Genomic DNA, 15,000 nt, shown 5'->3' on the forward strand with positions numbered 1-15,000 from the left:
ATTTAAGAATATCTCTGTCATGCATTCGTTTCTTTAAGTAAGGTGTAATCCAAGGTGACTTTGAGGCGCGCGCCCGTTTTACATGAAGTGGGGCATGCTTGTTTACACATTCCAGGAATAGTTCTTTCCATGCAGCCGACATTAAATTAGGATATTCTTCCATATGTGGTTTGCATTTTCTATTTTTAATCCATAATGTCACTACCATACTTCAGTTTGATTTAATCATCATTAGCCAAAGCTATTACGATTTATAAAATGTCTGAAGGCTTAACTGAAAATCATGTAGAATTCAAAGGCTATGTCATAAAAATCACTTCTCATTCAGATACAGATAAAACTCATTTTGAAAAGAGAGATTTTGCACTTGGCGTCATTTTGCGTGTGAAGTTGTTTATGCACTTTGATAAGGATCTTTTAAGACTTTGGCTATGTATATAGAATGAGATAACTGATGAATTAATAACATGGTTTTTGCTTCACACCGAACACCTCCATTCTCATACATACAGCATCATGGTATGCATCTGGAAAGATTCGCAGGTAGCGTGCTCCGACACTTTCGTAAAGAACATGTTTTACCTCGGAAGATCTGTCACTATTTCCCTGAAAGATCTGAAATCAAAAGGAACGGCTAAAAGTTAAAGGTGTACTTGTATTTACAGACAAATATATAAATGAAATTAATTACAAACTTCTAACTTCTTTTCATCTTTGTGCCCTGATTTACACAATTACACCACGTTTGGTATTTTAAAATTAGCTCTTTGCGAGCCGAGCAGCATTCTATTTTGACATCTAATCTTATCTCCATCGGAGATCTTTCTAAGTGAATCAAGGATGGCGTGAGAAAAAACAAAGCTTTTCCAACATTGTTCTTCTACATAGTGACAAGAAAAACAGCCTCAAGGTTTTTTTTTCCATTTATTGTTTACGGCACAATCAAATGTCTTCACAGTTTAACGTTCCTAACCAGATCTCATTAGGAATGCGTCTTCATTCTGGAGGAAGCGACAAAGGCAGACAACTGTAATTATCAATAAAAGTAAAGTGACATGGTCTTTGACATATTACCTTAATTTCACCACCTTCCTTGTAATCGATCCAAGTTGTCCTATCATTGGAGTATTGAAGTGTATAATTTTCACCCACTGATTTGCTTGAGAATTCCCTTGAGTTGACATAGCACAGATGATGTGAAGTTTTTGCAGATCAATCTGTAGATATGGGTTAGTGTCACTTGTTCCTGCACACCATGATGATCCTGATGTGTAGTTCAACCGACCCACACATACACTCGTGTAACTACTATAAATACTACAGAGAGCTAAATATATCATCATTTAAAAATCAACATAAACTGATTGACAACCACAATTTTCCGAGACGAGCTTGAGTAGTGAGAAAAAGACATCTTTTGTCGGATGAGCTTTCTGTTCAAATAGCCGCTCAATTAAGCAAACCAATCGCGATCGCATACCGTGACAAACTCAATGAAAACATGGCGCAGTTTCACCTCGAGCTTTGTTTCCGTGTAGCTTTTGTCGCTGCACTTCTTCCTCTGGTTTCAGGTGAGCACCGTATCATTTGAAATCTACTGATAACGTATGTTTATCATTTTAATTGCTAAATTAAGCGAAATTGGTTGGATATATCTTTTACCTTTAAGTTCTAAAGCCTAAGACTTCCGCACCCCATCGCAACTTAATTGCCAATGCAGACAGCATCAACAGCATTTTCTTTTATTTTGATAATCAAACTTAGCGAAAAGGGTTGTATACATCTTTCACGTTTGAATCCTGAAGCCTAAATGCCTGCTATTCCAACGAGGTCTAACCCAAACAGCAGTGCTACCTTAACAATGGGCCTCAGGTATTCTCTATCAAAAGGTTGACTAAGTGATTGGACAAATGTCCTTCGACTGTTAGTTTTCGGCCCTCTTGTCACTGTTCACAAAAAGTAAACGTTCAGATGAAAGGTTTGGCTTAAATGAAGATAGTGTAGAACGCGGTTTTGTTAAACAACGGCTAAACTTTGTTTAAATAACCGGTCCAAAGATTTCCGCACACCATCGCAACTTAAACGCCAATGCAGACAGCATCAATACCAAAAAGATAGGAGAGCTACTCCGGCTTCCGCATATTTTTCATAAAAATATCATCTTACAACAAACGGGAGAGTTGAAAACTTTTATACTTTTGTAACTTTCCCAGTGCGGAAGCAAAGAGAAATTTACAAAAGTCAGTTTAAACATTAAATTATTCAGCAAACAAACAGAGAGTCTGAAACGACTGTTTCTGTAAAGCTATCAGGTGGTAGCATTTGCTTCAATTTCAAGTTAAAGAACTCTTGGAAATATTATACCTGTAATTTTAGCTAGGTAATTTAGTACAAAGACTCCCATTTAACCCGGTACTGTTCTAAGACAAAGTCGTGAAGACGTTCTGGTGTTTTTCATCAAAGAATTGTATGCATAATGAGGTAAGAACACATAATGATGATATATTATGGATTATGCCAATTCCAGCATAAATCAGTTCACTTAGCATCACCTTCCTGTATTTCACTCCAGAAACTGTACATTTACACAAAAAGTCCACTTTTCTTTGCTCCAAAAAATTGTTTAAGACCCAGTTTTCTAAATTTGCTCTGGCGAGGTCATATTAGTAAAGAAACTCCTACAGGCAGCTGGTAGGTCGACTGATGACGTCTGCGGCTGAGTTACTGTTTTGTTTGAATAATTAATATTTGGGAGAGGGGCGAAGCTTAGAGGGCAAATGCGAAAGTTTGAGGACGAAATCTCAGCTGTGGACATTATCAGCAGACGTCAATATCCCTGGACAAAAGAGAACAAAGTGAAAAAGAGATAAAAGAAAAGTGGGTTTAACAAAGGAAAAAAGAAACCACTGCCTTTACTTAGCCTTAGTAGGGGTGGTCATCGGTCACTGCGGAATAGCGCTTTAGACCTAAAAAAAGACTGGAATCTAATTTCTCCTTACTGTATTACCGCTTAAACAAAACTTTAGCTCGTGAGAATAAAGGAGATGAGAGGTAACTGAAGAAGCTCTTGATTCTTCAGCAGCCCTGTAGGAAGTGTGTAAAGAACAAAATGGTGAATATTAATAACAATTTTAGGTCACAAAAGATTTTAGAAAAATAATTAATTTCCTAAGTTGGCAGATGTAACCAGCTTTTCTCCATATTGTTACTCCTGTTTTCAAAATGTCCAATAAGTACCTCGGCAGTTCTTTTCGCTTTTTGAAAATTCGAGCGCATGAAAACAATAAAGGCCGATTACCAGTCAGAGAGAGCAGACTTAATTTAATACAAGCAGCTGAAGTTCTAGAAGAACAGCTGAAGTACAATTTTAAATAACATATGAGATTACGCGGGAAGGGACGATACATTCTAGCTCATAATTATTTAATATAAGAAACCGTAAAAAATTCGCTTTGGAAGAACTTTTGTAAAGAGGCAGTTTTTACCTTAACTGCTGATAACCCTGGAGAGCACAACAAAGCATCACAGGGTGAAAATCAAACTGAAGAACAAACAGACACGTACACTTCTGTAACAACTATAGATTCTGCAAACAACTAAATGTGACATCATTTAGAAATTAACATAACCGGATTGAAAACTCCAAATTTACAAGTAATGACGATATGCTACATATTATGTAAAAACGAGCTTGAATAGCAAGGAAACAAAGACATCTTTTGTCGGATGAGCTTTCTGTTACAAATGGCCGGTCATGCAAAACAATCGTGCGGTATTCCGTGACAGTTTCGGTCGAGACATGCCGCAATTAGCCTGCGAAGCAAGCCCTGGGGGAGAGGAGGGGGATTGGGGCGAGCGGAATATGCGGAGGGGAGGGACGGCTTGCCACAGACCCCCACTAACCAACGAAATTTCCGAACTCGTATGGACGAAAAATTCCCATTGGCTGAGAGCAACACGTTGTCAGTCAACCCTCCAACTAAACAGTCTTCGTGGCGACTACCTTTTAGAAAATGGTGGACGACGGTTATTTCGAGAAGTTCTGCCTTCAAGAATCGATGTCGAAGTAGAATATTTGTGGCAGCCATCCACTTGTTCAAGCTCAGGGCCTTGATAAGAATGGCGTCTTCATTCTCAAACCAGTTGCCCTTAACCGCAACATTGCAAAGCCGATGGACATTGGATCCAAATCATCAATGTTTAAATCTGTATCCATCGCTGAAGTTAAGGGTTGTCCTTTCGTCGGCGGGTCAAGCAACGCTTCCCAGCTAGATGTAGGTTTTGCATGTGCCGGGGAGCGGACACGCAAGCTCTTTCTACTGGACTTTTTCCTGTCAGTCTTGAGAACTTTGATTTCGACGAAACATCACGGGAATCCGAACATTGAGCAGCGGCCTTATTCAACAATTCATAAAACTGGCAAAAATTGTTAGCTTTTCTTGCACAAGGAAGGCATATAATTTGAGACATGTGCGAGTTATTTTCGAAGTGAAAACCGACCGTTCGAAGGCGATCGGCGAAAACACACTGAAATTCTTCCCTTTGACTGATTAAAAATGTTTACAAAACTCTTGAAGCCACTTCCAAATTTAATTCTTAAAGTGCTACTGAAACGAAATTTTCGTATCTAAAATTTTTGCTCTAACCTGTAGTTTTGAATATGATGATCATCGTGAGATAATTTGCTTTGGCCAAAATGAGGCGAAAGATATCTTTTTTAACCGTTCAAATCAAAAATTTTACCCAAAACCATGTCCGGGCTCTGGTACCGAGCGAAATAGATTGATGACGTCACTGGTTGTGTTCACTCCGATAGCATGGTTTATTTCACTCATTGTTTGTTTGTATTCTTGGGCGAAGGAGATGGCAGATATTGAAGTTTTGTCAATTGAATCTTCTTCTGAACGAAGCAAAGTTGTCTTCAGTAGCGAAGAAGAAGATGGTGCCGTAAAATGGGGTTGACAGGCCTACACGACTCCCCAGCGTGTGTTTAGAGTAGCCTATTCAAAGTTTAGCCCTCATGAGTATGTCTTTGAGCGACCGCCCTCTTTTGTAAGATACGAGCGGCGGATTTTTGTATAGTTCGCTCAGTAGTGGTTGTGTTTCTATTAAATGCCAGTTTTTCATGAGAATTTGCTTTTTGTGTGGCACTGAATACGCACATCAGGGATTGCGTCTTTTTCGAATCGTTCGCCTTTGTAGATGTACAGCCATTTTTTTTACTGTCTCGATCGTTAAGTTGTCTTGATTGCTTTCAGCTTGCGCCACGCGCGCTGATTCGATCGTACTACAGTTCTTAGTGTTCAGTGTTCCAGCCGTTTTGGCTCGTTTTCTTTTCTTTATTTCGGTATCAAAACGACCGATTTCACGTTCATAGAAGCACATGATCGCCTTTACTGTTTCTTGCTCCGCGTTGTTAAGGATTTGCTTTATCTCATTTTTTAAATCCTCGTCTGCTCTTATTTTGGCCCTCGCCCTATATTGTAGGGATTCTGGGCATGTTCTGCTGAGCATTTTGTACAGAGGGATTTGTTCGTTATCCTCAGACTTGCCGAGTAGATCATCTTCAGTGGCGGTGTCGCATGAGGCTTCCATGTTTTCTTTTTTCTCTGAATGGCATTGCTTTGGTCCGGGGCGTTTAGTAGCCCATCTGCCGTTATAATGTCTTTCGACATTTTCTGTAGATGGTCAGGCAAGACCGCGGTTTCGATCCTAATCTTGTGGATCTCGTCAGTTGCCGATTAACTAAATAGACTGGTAGAGTTTCGTTGTCGGTATCAGTCGGGAATTTTGCTCCCTATCCAGGCGAACCTCTCGTAGATAGCCAAGATGCCGATATGGCCGCCGATGAAGAAGACGAGGATTGCTTTTTTCCCGAAATCCTCTTTTTCGGCTTCCCAACATGCAAGCCACACTCCATGCTTTTACCCTTCTTTCAGAGAAGTACACAACCAGTGAAGTCACAGGGCTGTTTTGGCCGCGCCAAGATGGCCGCCAATTTTGATCTCAGCCGGTCAACTTCGAATTGTTAAAAATGTACTTTTCGCTATGCGTTGGCCCAAAAAAAGTACACAGCGTTTGCAAATAACGTTCAAACTCTATTATATTGCAAAAATCTCGGATATGAAAATTACGTTTCAGTAGCACTTTAAATCTACTCCACAAAACCCGCAAACTACGTCTTCTGGAATATCTTTTGGCTTTCTCCCTCTCTTAGATTTTGATACCAGATTCTCCTTGTCGTCTGACATTTCTCACTCACGTGGAGCAAGTTTTAGTTGTTGTTTTGACAGTTTGTATGGTTCACTGAGCTCTCGCTAACAGCGCTTTCTGATTGGTTAATTTTAAGAGGCGCTGATTGACATATGCAAGACGATATGAATATGAAAATAGGGGGCGTTTCGTTAGTTAGTGGGATTCTGTGGCAAGCCCTCCCTCTCCCCTCCACACATTCCGCTCTCCCCAATTCCCCTTCCTTTCCCCCCAGAGCTTGCTTCGTAGGCTATGCCGCAATTCGATCTCGAGCTTTGTTTCCACATAGCTTTTCTCGCAGTACTTCTTCCTCTGGCTACAGATTAGCACCATATTATTTGAAATCTAATCGTAAGGTTTATCTTTGTTCTTATTTAATACATCTAGCGGAATAAGTTGAACATGTCTAAATGTTACGCGAACATCACAACTTAATCGTCAATGCAGACAGTATCAATACCAAAAAGATAAAAGAGCTGCTCCGAGTTTTACATTTTATTAATGACAAAATTATCTTACAGAAAACGGGACAGTTAAAAAACTTTCACGATTTTCCTACCAGCTCAGTTAGGAACATGAAGGAAAGAGTTAAGAAAGTCAATTTAAACTTTGAACTATTCTATCACCAAACAGTCCGAGAGTCTGAATCCATCCTGAAGCTGTCGGGTGGTAACATTTGCATCAATTCAAGTTCGAGCACCCTTGGATATTCTACATGTAGTATTTATAATAAAAATGATCCCATTTAATATCTACGGTATTTCACTGAGACGGAGCTAGGATCAAAGATAGTCGATTGTTTTCGCCATTACTTTTTTTTCATGAAGGAACTGTATGTTTAATGAGGTGTGGATTAATTATTATTTATTATTAAAAACTAGATCATAGGATAATGCAATTCAAGACTTTTTATTGCCTTAGCCATTATGGTATATCAGCCAATATACCATAATCTACAAATATGGCAAGCGTACGTGTCAGATTAAAATTAAAATGGAGCTAAAAATTGAATAAAATTTAATTTAACGTTTTTAATGAAACAATTATTCTACTACAATGTCATTTTACTAAATAAGGTCACTACAATGTCATTTTACTAAGTAAGGTCACCAATTGAGTTAACCGCCTCCTGGCAAGCTCAGTTGGTTAGAGCGCCGGATTGTGTTGCGCGGGAGGTCGAGGGTTCGAGCCCCGGCCGGACCAATACTCATAGTCTTAAAATAACTGAGGAGATTTTGCTGCCTTTCTATAATATCAATGAAATGGATAGATATTTTAGTCTTCTCGGATAAGGACGAATAAATGGAGGTCACGTCTCCTGCAGGGATAGGGGTAGGAGACGTTAATTTTCCCTGGCACGAGATTACTGTGTGATGGATTTCCTCCCCTGGGGTGGGATGTGTGGGGGGAAAGGTGAAGTCGTTACATGGACTAAAGCAGCTGCCAGAGGTGCGTGATAATGCTGACGTCCGATCTCAACCTTAGTAACACTGTAGACCTAAGCAATTCAGCCAATGCTGCTCTTAAGGTATCGAATCATTCACTTTCAATTTCACCTCCCGGTAAAGTGCAAAATATGCCACGGCAAGACACTGTGGAACACGAAAAAAATACGCAGTAAGAATATGGCCGCACTGAACGATCCAAAATTTCTTTTTCGCTTTTTTAGGCTTGAACTGTAAAGAAACGATATTTCAGGCGCGACAGATTTTTTGTGACCATTGCCTCCTGTAGGAGGCATAACAGCACTATATATTATTATGTATTATTATTATGTATTATTATTATATACTAAATGGTGAATAGCGTTGAAGACAGATAATGATAGCAGACTCAACCTCCGACTATCCTTTGCAATTCACCTTCGAGCAACTTGCCCCCAAAAATATTATCGTTGCAGGTATAAAAGAGTTAATTTACTTTTCTGTTTACCACTAGCCACCACCACTTCGGTAAATAGTTGTCAACTATCTGTGACATGGACCTTTCATCGGAGGTAATTTATAAAGAGATTTAAGGCATCCACGAGCTCCGCACATCAAACCCATCATCTCTGTTACAATATGAATCCATCAGAATGCAAAATTAATGTAATTTGTAGGAGCCTGTGTTGATTTAGATCTTGGAGTGGGAAGTGGGACAGTTCCAGATAGTGACATAACTGCCTCTTCTGAACAAAGTGCCAGCACCCCAGCCACGAATGGTCGACTAAACTACACATCAGGGTCATCATGGTGTGCAGGAACAAGTGACACTAACCCATATCTACAGATTGATCTACACACACTTCATATCGTCTGTGCTGTGTCCACTCAATGGGATTCTCGAGCAGATCAGTGGGTTAAGTACTACACACTAAAGATATCCACAGATGGGACAGCTTGGACAGAATACAAGGAAGGTGGACAAGTCAAGGTATATAGTAAATACAGTATGAGACATAGCTGCTGAAAAAAAATCTCAGTGTACATTTAGAAAATTAATATAACATGGATTATTAAGTTTGACAATATAGGATATCTTATAGGTAAAATGATACCGAAATCTTGTCCTAATTGTCAATCTTAATGGTATCTGCACTGTTTATATGTTTTATGCCCCCTATTTTCTAAATTTTCGAAAAAAAGTTATCAATGACATGCGACTATTTGTTTGCGTCAAGTTTCTAAGAGGAAATGATGATAGGGACTCAGAAGTGAAGCATGTTGTTTATGGAGTGTTAACAAGATATTTGCAATTCCTGCCACAAACACACCAGGGTGAGGTGTGTATGAGAACAGAGATGTTTGGAGTGGATAAAACGTTAAGTGAGTTTATTTATTTTAACATGTTTGCATTAATCATTTTATCATTATTATAAATACTAATTTTTTTAATGTCAAAGTGTCTGGAAAACTACAAATGTTATTATTATTATTTTAAATGTTATTATTATTGTAAATGTTATTATTTTTATTAGTATTGTCTTGTAGGGTAGTCTAAGATGCTCTTTTAGTCTTTACTTTTTTAGTCTATTTTATGACGTATGCTTGTTGTTTTGATAACTGGTTGAAATCTTAGAAGTCAAAGACACCTAGCCACCTATAATGGCCTGTTATTTCTATGCTCAATGTGGAATTAATTGTCAATAAATATTAACCAAGGAAACTAAATTTAAGTTATAGGAGAATAACTGAAAGGAAAAAGCTGAATTTGAGTTTATTGTTGTACTTAAAACTTCATTATGAACTTTTAAAAAGTCAGGGTATCCTTAATTTGTGATCAATTGTAATTTTTGTGAGGTAAAGAAAGCAAATTAATGGCCATACAGTATGGGGTAAAATACCAACTAAGTTGAACTGAGATTTGATCTACAGTTCTCCTTAAACTTACTTGTTTGATCATTTGAATCATTTGACATAATTTGTGTAAAGATGCTCGTAGCCTCTTCCTGGTCTTCACTTCTATCTTACTGACAAAGGAAAGAAAACAACTCTGAAATGCACATGCCATGTGCTGACGCATCCTGTGGTGCATGCGTAATGTTTAATGGGTGAAAAGTCTAATGGGTTTGATAAACAGCAAGGCTACCTACACAAACAGAAAATACTAATTAGCTGAATGTGATGCAATAAGAGTCGTAAAAGGCCTAACTTAAGTCATAAATATAGTCTGTAAAACAGTTTATAGGTCTAATTTCGATGGTTTCTTTAGAATGCTAACCAAAACAATATCTCAAGACATTCAGAATGGACAACAAAGTACTTGAGAAACAACCAACCTTCGAGAACTAAAACCTAAATACAATCCCCTTGAGGACACTAAGCAAGGTCAAGGAGAAACCCAAACACCACTAGCGGTCAAGGGCACATCACTCAAAATGTAAAGATAAAAATGTGGACTCGCACAAGACTCGCGCAAGGATTTCAAGATACAGGGCTAAACAATTCCGAACACTTAGTCAGAAAACTCGTAGTTTTAGTACTTCCCAAACACTTCAAATTTTAGTAGTTCATAGCTCTTGTTAAGATGCTATTTCGGGATGTTTTTTCGATGATGACGATGTTCTTGACTCCACTTCATGTTTTGCAAGAGCTGAAGTCGTCCGCTGCAAGGTAGATGCAGAACACAACAAATTTCCTTAACTGGTGTCCCATGTTTGGCAAATCCCATTCCCCATTTACGCTTCTGCTATGGGAAACTAGCCACGCTGTAATGTTATAGTGGCCTAACGGTTGCTGTTTGGAGAACTGTAGGCACTTGGCACAGTTTGCGGTCATTTCCCTTACGTCTCTTTGATATACCTGGCCAAAATAGACAACTTCCTGTTTTTAGTACACATTTTTCTGTATCCTTGGTGCATGATTTGCAACATTTTCTGGCGGGGCTTAGAGAAAATTACTAGGCGGTGTCCCTTGAGGATAAGGCCATTTTATTCTGTTACTCCAGAGCTCTCTCAAGTGGGTTCATTCATTCGGATATTCTGGTCACCCATGGTTTACCACATCCTTTAAGTGGGCAAGTACAACGTCTTGCATTGATCGGTGTACTCTCAAATTTCTTGTGGTTTGTCAGAACTAACCAGTGTATAGTAGGTCCACATCAGCCCTTCGGCTGCCAAACAGTCCCAACCTACCCATCAAATAAAGTTTACCTCTACTTACCTTACCTAGGGCTCGTTATCATTAAACAATAGCGCTAGGATGTTTACAATTTGCATTGAAATATGAAGCCTGAGTTGAAATTATTACTTTGCAGCTTGTGAATCGAAAGCCATTGGCTTGGTCTCTAGCGCTACAATTCCAGACAACAGCTTCTCTGCCTCATTGTATTACGACCATAGATATAAACCCTATTCTGGTCGATTGAATGGAGCTAATCGGGGTTGGGGATCCAAGACTAGGACCAATTCTGTTGACTACTTACAAATTGAACTAAACAGCAGCCTCCGCTCATTTCATTCAAACGCGACAAAAACATATGCAATTTTTTGGTCAGAAGTTCTTTTCAGACTAATGACCAACCAGGCATTTTTAAATGCACTCGTGCACGATGAAAAACGTGTCCTTTCATTCACAACACTGATAGAATATCGGGACCTAAACGATCCAATAAGATCACCGATCACTTCACGTGCACCTCCGCCAATGTAATCTATTGCATAACTTGCACTTTTTGCAAAAAGATACACATCGGCGAAACAGGCAGAAGACTAGGTGACTGATTCCGAGAACACCTTCGAGACGTGGAAAGGAATGAGAAGGACACATCGAAACCAGTCGCTAGACATTTTAATTTACCTAATCATTCTAAGCAACATATGGCAATCTGCGGTCTTTCCTTACCGTAAAAATCTTGAACAAAAGCTCATCTTTCAAACCGGCAGTCTAAATCCTACAGGGATCAACGAACGCTTCTCATTCCACTAATTTTTCTTGTTTTTCTCGTTGCCATGTTCCCACCAATGACGTAGCTCCATTTTCTGCCTTTAAAAGCACACACAACCCACAATTCCTCTATTCGCTCCGACGAAGGGCTAACGCTCGAAACGTCAGCTTTTGTAATCTTTACGGTGGCCAATTTACCATTTCAGCTTTGTTGATATATCTATATATTAGTTAGTTCGAAATTTCTAGAGGTCATATAAGTGACTTGATAGCAAGATTTCGAATTGATAGGCGTTCGAAATTTACGGAATACAATGAAGTAAGACCAAGAGACGACACAAAAGATAGTTTGAAATTGTATTCATGTTTCGTGGATAAAAAAACGTCGTATTCCTTATGATCGATCTACTCTTACTAAAGCATCAATGCACTGAAACAGAGCAACAAAGTAACAAAGCAGTTTTCAGTGTTTGATAGCTGGTTCGAAGGTTGTTTATTTTCTTTTACTAGATACAAAAAGCATCTTACTTGCCAGTGTCATCGCATTGTCTTTTATTGTGTTCGTGTTACTCATTATAATTTGTGGGCTGATATGGCAGCGAAGACGAGCTGTTCCTAATAAAAGGATACAGAGTAAAGAAGAAATTGACTTTGATGGCGTCAAATCTTCACCTGATCTACAGTCAAGTAACGAACAAGCTTCAGACCCAAACACATATATGGAACTCAAACCCAGGCCTTTGAACCAGGAGTCTCGTGTTCCTCCTGAGTATCAGTCGTTGAGTATCAGGAAAGTCCCGAGAACCGCGGATATTACAATACTGTGCTTCAGAAGAAAAATGGTGGGAAACAAAATGAAGAAGTGTATGAGGAAATATGATATTCCCAAAACTTATTTTGCATCTGTTTAGTTCAGATCACCCATCCTGTTTTATACAATAAGCTTAATTAAATACTCATTCTGTATATGTAATCTAATGGAGAGCAGACGCATAGATGTCGTCAAATCGTGCTTCTTTATTTCATAAAGCAGATGGATTCCGTGTTGCCGTGTGTCTGTTCTGTAATAAGTCAAAGAAGAAATTTGTTAAGTACGTCAGTGCTACACTGGGCTGCACATCGTATGCCACTGTTGTCCTGACTGCATTTTGACTTCATCTGTGATCAAAAACGAAACAGACGTACGACAACATCCAAACAGTACTTCGGTTCGTGACGCACTTCTTTTTGTAGTCTAGCTAAAAGAGTATTTGGCAATGAAATGAATTCATTTCAACTGTTTTCCTCCTTCATTCGGTTCGTGACGCACTTCTTGTTGTAGTCTAGCTACAAGAGTATTTGGCAATGAAATGAATTCATTTCAACTGTTTTCCCCCTTCATTCAAAATGCATTTCTTAAACCTTTCTAATATTTTGCTTGTATCTGTGTAACTATATCTTTTTTATTTACTTTTTGATGTGTTTGGAATGTACAGTTCGATTTTAACTAGTAACTATAACCGTCGAATGAGGGGTAGATTAAGCTTATAACTTTGGGTGAGGTTCCCAAACTGTACGAAACCTCTTAAAATACAATCTCATATAACTTCGTCGATTTGGCATGACAAATCCGTCCTATCAAATGTGAATTGATCCATATATATCGCTAGAGTCGGTGTTACATAATGAAAATTTGAATTCAAATTAAGGTGTGTTCTTAACCACTAGGAAAAATAAGAGCCACTAGATGTAAAACCATTACAAAGCTGAACAAAGTGATATCTCTGTCACTCTTAAATTACCTCTTAAATACTAAATGTTCTATTTTTTTAGTCGTTTATTGGACGTTGGGAGTGTTTTCAACATATTTTTTTATGCACAGTAAATTCTTTCCAACTGTAAAAGCAATATATTGCTTTGCTCTCGTTAACGCAATTGAAAAAAGCTAGGTTACAGAATATTAAACAACAACAAACATATGAAACATATGTATGAACTGCGGTTATGAAACGTATATGTGCACGATCCTTCGCAGTAAAGCACTATTTGAGCAATAGTGAAAATCAGACCTGAAAAAAATGTCAGGCCTGTACGGGATTCGAACCACTGACCTCTGCGATACTAGTGCAGCGCTCTACCAATTGAGCTAACAAGCCAACTGGGAGCAGGCCATCAAATTAATTCGACATAAGCCCGTAGATGATAAATCAAACAACAACAAACATGTGAAACATATGTATGAACTGCGGTTATGAAACGTATATGTGCACGATCCTTCGCAGTAAAGCACTATTTGAGCAATAGTGAAAATCAGACCTGAAAAAAATTTCAGGCCTGTACTGGATTCGAACCACTGACCTCTGCGATACTAGTGCAGCGCTTTACCAATTGAGCTAACAAGCCAACTGGGAGCAGGCCATCAAATACACAAAGCCTAGGTCCACCACGAGAGCAACCACCCATCGATGGCCACCAAGAACATCTCAGACGGTATCAACAGACACTTATCATCTCTCTCATCCGACAAAGCCTGCTCCGACCAAGCCACTCCCGCCTACCAGAAAGCACTAGACGACAGTGGATACAGCTACACACTTTACTATGAACCAACGCGCACGCAAAGGCGCAAGTAGCGTCAACGCAACAACATCCTCTGGTACAGCCCACCTTTCAGCGAGAACACCAGCAGTAACATCAGGCATAAAATCCTCGCGCTGATAGACAAACACTTCCCTAAAGACCACAAGCTTCGCAAAATCTTCAACAGAAACACAATCAAGATCAATTACAGCTGCATGAACAACTTCACAAAACAAATCATTGACAACCACAACAAGACTCCAGACTTCCCACGTAAAGACTAATGCTGCCGCCACAACCACAGACGCTACCGCTAACAATAACAAGAAATGCAACTGCCGACAGAAAAACTCATGCCCACTAGACGGAAACTGCCTCCAACAATATGTTATCTACCAAGCTACCGTTACACGTAAAGACAACAACTCGGTGGATTCATACATCGGACTCACTGCAAACGACTTCAAGCCCCCTACAGCAACCAAACCTCATCGTTCCGACACGCAAAGCACCGCAACTCTACCGAACTCAGTAAAAACATCTGGACACTTAAAGACAACAACATTGGCTATTCGGCTATCAGTGTTGGCGTTAAAATCTGGAATGGCATACCAGCTAGTCTTAAAAACTAATCCAAGAAATCTTTTAAAAAATCCATTAGAACAAATTTAATCGAAATTCTAGAAACTGAAAACTCCTATGTTGAAATAGATACTCTAATTAATAAGATGAAAGTTAACTTCTAACTGTAAATATGTTTAGTTTGTAGTACTCTTTATTAAGCTGACAGTAGGTGTCAAAGTTAATTGTCACCAATACTTTT

General features: G+C 39.0%; 2 protein-coding genes and 1 pseudogene across 3 annotated transcripts in view; 1 reads left to right on the forward strand and 2 right to left on the reverse strand.

Moving 5' to 3' along the window:
* Positions 1 to 1,340, reverse strand: part of LOC111342860 (uncharacterized) — a 14,475-nt pseudogene extending 13,135 nt beyond the window's left edge. Inside the window, exons 1-2 of the transcript XR_015993318.1 lie at positions 1,075 to 1,340; positions 468 to 615 (exon numbers count right to left, since the gene is read on the reverse strand). The product of XR_015993318.1 is annotated as an uncharacterized LOC111342860 (transcript). The remainder of the gene's footprint in view (positions 1 to 467; positions 616 to 1,074) is intronic.
* The window catches only part of LOC111347091 (uncharacterized), a 325,446-nt gene that overhangs the window by 14,007 nt on the left and 296,439 nt on the right, over positions 1 to 15,000 (reverse strand). The window lies entirely within an intron of this gene.
* Positions 1,502 to 15,000, forward strand: part of LOC148719823 (discoidin domain-containing receptor 2-like) — a 25,067-nt gene continuing 11,568 nt past the window's right edge. The window contains exons 1-3 of the mRNA XM_088737477.1: positions 1,502 to 1,571; positions 8,354 to 8,667; positions 8,915 to 9,059. Of these exons, the coding sequence (XP_088593603.1) occupies positions 1,502 to 1,571; positions 8,354 to 8,667; positions 8,915 to 9,059 (529 nt within the window). The remainder of the gene's footprint in view (positions 1,572 to 8,353; positions 8,668 to 8,914; positions 9,060 to 15,000) is intronic.

The sequence above is a fragment of the Stylophora pistillata genome, chromosome 11, assembly GCF_964205215.1.
Source record: "Stylophora pistillata chromosome 11, jaStyPist1.2, whole genome shotgun sequence".
Classification (NCBI taxonomy): Eukaryota; Metazoa; Cnidaria; class Anthozoa; order Scleractinia; family Pocilloporidae; genus Stylophora; species Stylophora pistillata.